The following is a 10501-nucleotide window of genomic DNA, read 5'->3' on the forward strand; positions in this document are numbered from 1 at the left end:
CCGCCCCTCCCCACAGCCTCCAACCTGCCAATATGTCATGGCAAACGGTGTACTGGCAGGTTTTAGATATTCGCTTCACCTCTGAATCTTATGGGGGAAGTGGTGAAAGAGATATGAGAGAGATGTTTAAGAGGCCGTTAGACACATGAACGTTCAGGGAAGGGAGGGATATGGATCATGTGCAGGCAGATAGGTTTAGTTTAATTCGGCATCGTGGTCAGTACAGACATGGTGGGCTGAAGGGCCTGTTGCTGTGCTGGACTGTTCTGTGTGGATTCTATGTAGCCCCGCACTGCCCGTCTCTACCTGCTTCCAGACCTGACGGAGGAAGCGGGTCGAGCAGCATCTGTGGGAGCAGGGAAATTGTCACCGTTTCCGGTCGACACAGGTGGACTTGGTCGAAATAGCCTTCCCTCGTGTCGTACAGGAATACAGAAACCCCTTGTTCCTTCCCCCACCCCCCCACCTTAGCTTTGATGTGAGAGTAAAAGTCAAAGTTGAGTTTATTGTCATCTGCACAAGGACAGGTGCAATGAAAAACCTACCTAGAACATAGAACATAGTACATTACAGCACAGTACAGGCCCTTCGGCCCACAATGTTGTACTGACATTTTATCCTGCCTTAAGATCTATCTAACCCTTCCCTCCCATATAGCTCCCCATTTCTCTATCATTCATGTGTCTATCTAAGAGTATCTTAAATGTCCCTAATGTATCTGCCCCCACAACCTCTGCCGGAAGTGCGTTCCACGCACCTACCGCTCGCTGTGTAAAAAACTTACCCCTGACATCTCCCTTATACCTTCCTGCAATCACCTTAAAGTTATGTCCCCTCGTGTTAGCCATTTTCACCCTGGGAAAAGTCTCTGACTGTCCACTCGATCTATGCCTCAACATCTTGTACACCTCTATCAAGTTGCCTCTATCTTAGGCGAGGTCTAAAGGTCGGCACAACATTGTGGGCCGAAGGGCCTGTACTGTGCTGTACTGTTCTATGATTCTATCGTCACCACTTGCAACAGCATCACAGACACATGGCATCATGTAAGCAGCACTCACAAGAAAAAACATAAATTGAACAAGATTTTTACAAGAAGGAACACAATTAGAACAAAAAAACAAGGTCTATTTTAGTGCAAAGTGATCGAAGTGGCCATAGTGTTGCTAAACTCTAGTGATTAGGGTCGTGCCGGTTGGCTGAAGGGAAGTCGCTGTTCTTGCTTCTGCTCCCTTGTCTTGTGATCTTGTGATCTTGAACTTGGTGGTGTGGGACTTCAGGCTTCCGTACCTCCTGCCCGAGAAGATGGCACGGCCCAGATGGTGGGGACCTTTGATGATGGATGTTGCCTTCTTGAGGCAGCGCCTCCTGTAGATACTCCCGATGGTGGGGAGGGATGTGCCTGTGATGTGTTGGGCAGAGTCCACTACTGACGTTAAGGTCGGCATCTATTGCCCCCTAAGAAGGAGATGATGAGCTGTTACCTTGAACCACCGTCACTTCTGAAGGAGCCTCTGTGATGGAGTCGGCAGGGAGCCCCAGGGTTTGTGCCAGTGCTGTAAGATCTATGGGATATTTCCATGGGAGGGTGATGTGACAGAGGGGAGCTGGGAGCTGGTGGTACTCCTCCAACCCAGTGGGTGCTGGAGGTATGTCCATGGGCCATTTGGGAATTAGCTCTGGATTTGAAGTTAATCCCTTTGCCATTCCTGAGCTCTGGAATTCCTTGCCTGAACCTCTCTGAACGAGTACGCTTCTGAAGTTCAGGAGCTGAATTGATTTTGGTCATGTAGCACGCTCTAATGGACAGCAGTGGTACTGAATGTTGACGGCTACCCTGTGGAGGAGCACAGCCAGAACTCTGCACCTCCCTGCTGCCCTTGTACCGTCTGCCCCGGACCATCGCTCCACCTCAGGGCCCCACAGCCGCCGCACGCGGATCCCAGACAAGTGCAGCTAAGTGGGGCCAGGCAGACAGCGACAGGGTGAGCAGCTTTTCCTTCCTGGGCGTCAACATCTCAGCGGATCTGTCCTGGGCCCAACACATTGATGCGATCACGAAGAAGGCACATCAGTGGCTCTACTTCATTAGGAGTTTGAGGAGATTTGGTATGTCACCAAACACTCTTGCAAATTTCTATACATGTATGGTGGAGAGCATTCTTTTTTTTAAGAGGTCTTTATTAGTCACATGTACCTCGAAACACACAGTGAAATGCATCTTTTGCGTAGTGTTCTGGGGACAGCCCGCAAGTGTCACCACGCTTCCAGTGCCAACATAGCATGCCCACAACTTCCTAACCTGTATGCCTTTGGAATGCTGGAGGAAACCGGAGCACCTGGAGGAAACCCATGCCGACACGGGGAGAAGGTACAAACTCCTTACGGACAGCGGCCGGAATTGAACCCAGGTCTCTGGCGCTGTAATAGCGTTATGCTAACCGCTACACTACCGTGCCTGCCTGGTTGCATCACCACCTAGTATGGAGGCTCCAGCACACAGGATCGCAAAAGGCTGCAGAAGGTTGTAGACTCAGCCAGCTCCATCACAGGCACAACCCTCCCCACCATCAAGGACATCTTCAAGAGGCGGTGCCTCAAGAAGGCGGCATCCATCACTAAGGACCCTCACCATCTGGGACATGCCCTCTTCTCATTACTACCATCAGGGAGGAGGTACAGGAGCCTGAAGACCCACACTCAATGATTCAGAAACAGCTTCTTCCCCTTCGCCATCAGATTTTTGAACAGTCCATGAACACTACTTTGTTATTCCTTTTGTTTTGAACTATTTATTTATTTTTGTAATTTATAGTAACTTTATGTCTTTGCACTGTACTGCTGGCGCAAAACAACACATTTCACGTTATAAATCTGATTCTGATGACATTGCCCCTCGACGCAATTCCAACATCAACTGCCAGATGTAAAGACCACAGGCTAACACCTTGTTTCACAAGCCACTGCAAAAGTGTTTCAGATCCCCACCAGCCGCTCTGGGCAACAGGTGTCAACATCTGCACCCCGGGCACAAACCCATAGGAAACCAAAGCCCAAGAAGGCCATTCAGCCCCTCAGTCCTGTTCTGACATATTAGATCATGGCCGATCTTTTACCTTAGTACCATTTTCCTGCACTAACTCCCAAAATCCTTCGATTCCCTTCTATCTATTGACCTCTGCCATGGATATACCCAGTCATTGAGCCTCCACAGCCCTCTTGGGTAGAGATTCACCAGCCTCTGGGTGAAGAAATTTCGTCCCATCACTTCCCTGAATAGACAACCCAATAGACGCAACTAAATTGATAAATTGGTTTATTATTGTCACATGTTCTGTGGTACAGTGAAAATCTTTGTTCTGCATGCCATCTATGCAGATCATTTCATCACATCAGTGCATCGACATACTACAAGGGAAGAGCAATTATAGAATAAAGCGTTAACATATCTGAATAGTATCTGCCTTCCCTCCAGACCAACCTAGGGCAACCACACTGGTGCAGCGGGTACAGCTGCTGCCTCACATCTCCAGCAACCCAGGTTCGATCCCCACCTCGGGCGCTCTCCGTGTGTGGAGTTTGCACGTTCTCCCTGCGACTGCTCGGGTGCTTCGGTTTCCTCCCACATACCAAAGATGTGCAGGTCGGTAGATTAATTGGCTGCTGTAAATTCCCCAAGTGTGTATGTGAGGGATAGAATCTGGGGCAGTTGATGGGAATGTGGGGAGAATAAAGTGGGTTAGGGTAGGACTTGTGCAAATGGGTGGTCGACGAACCGAAGGGCCTGTTTCTGTGCTGTATCTCTCTATGACTCCATCAACACTGGCAGGCACTGGAAAGCTTACAGGTAATATAAAAGGAATAATATCATTAGCCAATCATAGTTAGTTCTACACATTTGCTTGCATTGATGTGAAAACATCTCCCATTTTAATTATTTTGAAGTATTCTTATATAAAATAGTAATAGGTCCCACGACCTATTTGTCCCACTGCCGTCTGGCAAGTGGTACCAGAGCATCCGGGCCAGAACTACTAGACTGTACAACAGTTTTCTCCCCCAGGCTGTCAGGCTCCTAAATACCCTGGAGACAGTTTCAGACAAATGCCGCGTCCAAAGCCCTGGTTTGCACAGCGGCGTATAAGAACTTTGGCTGCTGCTGAACATGTTTATACATTTAGAGCAACAAACTTGAGTTCTGTATTTTCTTCGTCCAACTCGGTTTTGCACTAACTCTGCACTAAATTTGTATTCCATATGTACTGTTTTTTGCACTATTTGTGCTTGCAGCATTTTTCTGTCTGCGTTCATTGTATGTCCTCTGTTCTATGTACGTCCTCTGTTGTGTGAGTCTGGGGGAAATGACATTTCGTTCCTCCATGTGGTTTACAGCATATGGGTGAATGACAATAAAATATAACTTGAACTTGAACTAGATACTACATTTCTACAACTATAGTTTAATCCCCACCATATGGGGGGAATAATCCCCACCCTCTTCTTGGTACTACCGTCGGGCAGGAGCTACAGAAGCCTGAAGTCCCACACCACCAGGTTCAGATACAGCTACCTCCCTCCAACCATCAGGTTCTTGAACCGACCGTCACAACCCTAACCCTACCTCAGCAATGGAAAACTACGAACCACCTCCTGCACTACCATGGACTTGTCTCTGGTTGTGTCTTTGTCTTTTTTTGATAAGATAAGATATCTTTCTTAGTCAGATGTACATCGAAACACACAGTGAAATGCATCTCTTGCGTAGAGTGTTCTGGGGGCAGCCCGCAAGTGTCGCTAATAATGGAGAAGTGTTGCAATGCTTGCAAGTGTCGCCACGCTTCCGGGGCCAACATAGCACGCCCACAACTTCCTGACCTGTACACCTTTGGAAAGTGGGAGGAAACCGGAGCACCCGGAGGAAACCCACGCAGACACGGGGAGAACGTACAAAATCCTCACAGACAGTGGCGGGATTTGAACCCGGGTCACTGGCGCTGTAGAGCGTTACACTAACCGCTACACTACTGTGCCTGCACTAAAGATCTAGTTTTTGCATACTTTTTTCACTGTACAGTATAATTTTTATGTACATTTTATGTTCTGTGTGCTGTCTGTACCTACATGCCTGTGATGCTGCTGCAAGTTTTTCATTGTACCTGTACCTCACTGTACCTTGTGCACATGACAATAGACTCGACATGAATTATAATCAAATATAAGGAATACACAGGATCACTGAATTAAATGTATAATGAGAATGGTCTGTGTACTTACTTGGGAGCAGTGCAGTTGGAGGAGGGATTGCCAGGTCTTGAAATGAAATCACCTGAAAGCAAATTGCAAACCTCCCGCCTGTGGAGGACGCTAGAGATTCGGGCGGCATTCAGGCGGCAGTGAATGTACTCTCTTGGCGCACGGCAGCACTCATTGTCTTGTGTGGCGCGCAGCAGTTGATTGGCTGTCTTCTTCCCGTCGCCATCTTGTTGAGGTCGCGGCGCACGCGCGTTGTGCGGCAGGAGGGACGGAGGAGATCGGCCGGCGGCAGCGCGGGCCCGGCCGGTGTGTGAGGGAACGAACACATTCCCTTCGCCTCCGACGCGTCTCCGGCGGCTGCTGGTCTGCAGAAGGCATCACTGGTCTCCGGTGGGTATTGGCTATTCGTCTGTGGGAAGCGTCATCGATTCACCCGGGGGAGGGGGACGCGACGCGTGGGCAGTGCTGCCGGTGGAGGCCCGGCTGTTTGGTCACGTGATCCGGCGGGGAAGCAAACCAAAAACCCGCAGATGCTGCCAATCCGAGATAAATGCTGGCAACACTCAGCTGGTCCGGCAGCGTCTGTGGCCGAGAGGAAGGTTGTTAACGTTACACCAGGGCTGGGGAAAACAACAGAGCTGGTCATTGACTTCAGGAAAGGGGGCGGTGTACATGCACCTGTCTACATCAACAGTGCTGAGGTCGAGAGGGTTGAGAGCTTCAAGTTCCTGGGAGTGAACATCACCAACCGCCTGTCCTGGTCAAATCACGTAGATGTCACGGCCAAGAAAGCTCACCAGTGCCTCTACTTCCTCAGGAGGCTAAAGAAATTCAGTTTGTCCCCTTTGACTCTCACCAACTTTTATCAGTGCACCATAGGAAGCGTTCTATCTGGATGTATCACGGCTTGGTACGGCATCTGCTCTGCCCCGGACCGCAAGAAACTGCAGAGAGTTGTGGACACAGCCCAGCGCATCACGGACACCAGCCTCCCCTCCTTGGACTCTTGTCTTTACCTCTCGTTGTCTTGGTGAAGTGGCCAGCATAATCAAAGACCCCACCCACCCAGGATATTCTCTCTTCTCTTCTCTTCCATTGGGTAGAATATACAGGAGCCTGAGGGCACATACCACCAGACTTAAGGACAGCTTCTACCCCACTGTGATAAGACTATTGAATGGTTCCCTTATACAATGAGGTGGACTCTGACCTTATGATCTACCTTGTTGTGACCTCGCACCTTATTGCACTGCACTTTCTCTGTAGCTGTGACACCTTACTCTGGACTGTTATTGTTTTTACCTGTACTACATCAATGCACTCTGTACTAACACAATGTAACTGCACTGTGTAATGAATTGACCTGTACGATCGGTATGCAAGACAAGTTTTTCACTGTACCTCGGTACAAGTGACAATAATAAACTAATACCAATATGTTAGAAAATAAGCCTTGTTACAGAGAAGGGGAGAAGAATGAGGGAATGCCTTTGATAGGGTGGGGATGGAGAGAGAGGCAGTGATGATATTGGTTTAGAGAGTGTGGAGACTTAATTGTAAGCGAACTAACTGGAGGTATAAATCTTGGGGTGCAAGCTTATAGCTCCCAGAAAGCAAGAACACAAGTTGGTAAAGAAGGCGTATGGCATGCTTGCCCTCATTGGTTGGGGTGTTGAGTATGAAAGTTGGAAAGTCACATTGCAGCTGCATAAAACTTTGGTCAGGCCACGTTTAGAGTATTGTGTGCATTTCTGGTCACCAAATTACAGGAAGGATGTGGAGGCTTTGGAGAGGGTGCAGAAGAGGTTTACTGGAATGTTGCTTGGATTGGAGAGTGTTTTCTCTGGGGCACTGGAAAACCTATCTGAAAATCTCAATAATTTGGCAACTGGCTCCATGGGACCCCTGAAACGTCGACTGTCCATTTCCCTCCACAGATGCTGCCTGACCCGCTGAGTTCTTCCAGCATTTTGTTTGTCACCCAAGCTCCTGTACTCCCTTGAGGTTCCCCCAGGAATGTGGGGAGAATTAAAAAAAATCAGTAAATTGGTGAATTATTGTCACATGTACCAAGGTACAGGGAAAAACTCTGTTTTGCATGCCATCCATACAGATCATTTCATCACATCAGTGCATTGAGGTAGCACAAAGGGAAAAACCATAACAGAATGTAGAATAAAGTGTTACAGTTACAGAGAAAGTGCAGTGCAGGAAGACAATAAGATGCAAGGCTATAATGAGGTAGGTTGTGAGGTCAAGAGTCCATCTTATCTTACTAGGAAACCGTTCAGTGGTCTTATAACAGCGGGATAGAAGCTGTCCTCGAGCCTGGTGGTATGTGCTTTCAGGCTTTTGTACCTTCTTCCTGATGGGATGGGGGGAGGAGAGAGAATGGGTGGGTGGGGTCTTTGATTATGTTGGCTGCTTCATCGAGGCAGTGAGAAGTGTAGACAGAGTCCATGGAGGGGAGGCTGGTTTCCATGATGTTCTGGGCTGTGTCTGCAACTCTCTGCAGTTTCTTGCTGTTATGGGCAGAGCAGTCGCTGTACCAAGCCGTGATGCATCCGGTTAAGGTACATCGATTAAAAAAAATTGGTGAGGGTCAAAAGGGATGACTAAATTTCTCCAGCCTCCTGAGGATGTAAGGCGCTGGTGTGTTTTTTTTGGCCGGGGGATCTATGTGGTTGGACCAGGACTGTTGGTGCAGTTGGATTGTTGGTCAATGGCATGGACTTGGGCTGAGGAGCCTGTTTTCATACTATATTTCTCTGATGGTACAACGCTGGCATTGCTCCACTGACTCGCCTGTTCTCGCTCTGCCTCCTTCCAGCAGCCATGGCGGACCGAGCCACGGGGGCGCCGCTCCTGGGGCCGGTGTCGGAAAGTGCGGGGGAAATGGACCCGGTGGAGTACACCCTCCGCAGGCGCCTTCCTCACAAGCTGCCCAGGCGCAAGAACGACATCTACATCAACATGAAGACCGACTTCAAGGCGCAGCTGGGGCGTTGCCAGAAGATGCTGGAGAGCGGCAGCTTCAGCGAGATCTGTATCCACGGCCTGGGTCTGGCCATCAACCGTGCCATCAACATTGCCCTGCAGCTGCAGGCCGCCAGCTTTGGGGCGTTGCAGATTGCGGCCAACACCTCCACCGTCGAGCTGGTCGATGATCTGGAGCCTGAGCTGGACGAGGGCGAGGGCATGACTCGCACCAGGAACAACTCCGCCATTCACATCAGGGTCTTCCTGGTACTCCCCAAGGGTGAACAAGCTGAGGCGATTAACCCCTGCAACTGAGGGGCGCATGGCTTTCTCTCCCTCCAACTACCCTTTGAATTCATTCAGGACCAGCCCAGTGTGTGCTGGGTGTGACCAGACTGACTCTTGCTTGTTTTTGTGGTGTTTTCACTTCAAATTACTTTCAATTCCGAAAGTACAATACGGTGTTGTTTACCATGAGTGAATCATTAAAAGTATTTTTTTTGTCTTAAGTAACTTATGACATTGGAACAAGGAGAAGCTACTTAATCCCTTGAACCGCATGTGCACGTTCATTGCTTCTCTGTGACCTCTTTCCACTTACCCGGGTATTTTTCCCCTCTATCCTTGGTTAACAAAGATCTTCTAGTCTTAGGTTTAAAATTACCCATTGGTCCTCTCATCGTTTGCCACTTGCAGAGGTAAATTATAAACTTTTACCTCCTCCTGTGGTATCAGACCTCATTGCCGGCACCTCTGGTATGGCCTCTTGTGGAATTTTCACCTTCTCCCTCTCCCCAAAGACGTGCTGGTCTGTAGGTTGATTGGCTGCTTTAAATTGCTGCTTGTGTTCAGGTGAGTGGTTGATGGGGATATGGGGAGAATAACATTTATGTAGGATTAATGTAAATCAGCGGTCAGCATGGATTTGGTGGGCTGAAGGGCCTGTTGCCGTACTCTGACTCCATGACTATCTCACCCTCACACAGATCTAAACCCAACTGGTAGCTGTAATTTTTCTTCTGTTTGGTCTTTAAGTTCCTCTTACTAGCTTGCAGTTTTTCAGTCAAATCATTTCCTAACCCAACTTGATTCTGGAAAATTCAGTCCTCATCCCTGTAGACTAACTGTTAGATGTAGGTGTGGTTCTGCAGAGAAATTTTCACGAGGAAAGTGTTTGCATTTGTTTTTGCCTTGTACAGCTGTTTTATTGGTCCAGTGGTTGGTGGTGTTGTCAATATCCTTTAATCTTCAGCCGCCTCCTCTTCCGCTCTAGGCTTAGGTCAGGTTTAATTATGCTCTTTCTATACACTTGGCTCAGCTACTATCACTTTCTGCTAAGAATGAAGGTTACGAATTTAGCTTCAAAGAAATGAGTCATCCACATCGCTGTATTCCTGCGGAGTGCTGCACTGCTGATGGTGCAGGGTTCAAACAGATGCCCTGACTGCCCTCTGTAAAGTAAACCACAGCTAAAAAGGAACAGGGGATTTGTCTTTAATTAATGCCAGTAAAACAGATCTAGTCATTTATCTTGCGGTTTGTCAGAGCTTTGTGTGCACAATTCCAAACATTAGATGTACTGCTTCAAAATGTTCTGAGAGGTTGCAAAAGATGCTCTGAAATAGAGTATCTTTCTGTGCTATATCACTCTGAATACATCCTGTTTGTGATTGCAGTATGACTTTTTAATATTGCAGCTGATAAAACTACTGGCTTCATACTCCTGGTGTGAGACTGTGTGGATTATTTGGGATTACACACCATCCCTGGGTTACAAACGCCCGATTTATGGACACCCTTGTATATGAACAAGCTCCCATAATATTATTAAATTTAAAAGCCCAACATGTACAAATGTTGGTTCCTATGAGTGACAGAACTAGTTTTGTCTCCACCCTGTCGCAAGGACGCGATCCCTTTTTCTTAATTCTGCTGCATCTGCCGCCACGATGAGGCTTCTCTCCACTTTTAGTCTTGTGTGCTTTCGATGCCATTCATTACAATACTGTGGAGGTATGTAACCATATCAAGTGACTTTTGTGTGTTTTCTAACTTGCGGACAAAATCAATTTATGGACGTCTGTTAAAAATGAATCCATTCGCTGCCTAAAAGTGACCTGTACGTTAACCATGTGTTGTATTTCCTATATATTTCTCTAGGTATTTAGTTGAGAAATTCTCTTTTCTCACTGCTCCCAGCTTTCTGAATTGAACACATTGTCTACTAGGCTCTTTCCACCTAGATTAGGAGAGATAAGTACAGGAGGAC

General features: G+C 47.9%; 1 protein-coding gene across 2 annotated transcripts; it reads left to right on the plus strand.

Annotated features, from left to right (window-relative positions):
• The first annotated feature begins 5497 nt into the window (after positions 1 to 5497).
• Positions 5498 to 9955, plus strand: pop7 (POP7 homolog, ribonuclease P/MRP subunit). Of its 2 annotated transcripts, none has more exons than XM_052044490.1 (2): positions 5498 to 5643; positions 8084 to 9955. In XM_052044490.1, exon 2 carries the CDS (start codon positions 8089 to 8091, stop codon positions 8545 to 8547), a length of 459 nt encoding a protein of 152 aa, XP_051900450.1. In that variant the 5' UTR covers positions 5498 to 5643; positions 8084 to 8088; the 3' UTR covers positions 8548 to 9955. The 2 variants fall into 2 exon arrangements, with proteins under 2 accessions (XP_051900450.1, XP_051900451.1); XM_052044491.1 differs by having other exon boundaries at positions 5507 to 5643; positions 8087 to 9955.
• Positions 9956 to 10501: the final 546 nt, after the last annotated feature.

The sequence above is a fragment of the Pristis pectinata genome, chromosome 37, assembly GCF_009764475.1.
Source record: "Pristis pectinata isolate sPriPec2 chromosome 37, sPriPec2.1.pri, whole genome shotgun sequence".
Lineage (NCBI taxonomy): Eukaryota > Metazoa > Chordata > Chondrichthyes > Rhinopristiformes > Pristidae > Pristis > Pristis pectinata.

Coding starts and splice junctions, on each gene's coding strand:
- pop7 (XM_052044490.1), top strand. CDS start 8,089: ATGGCGGACCGAGCCACGGGGGCGCCGCTCCTGGGGCCGGTGTCGGAA.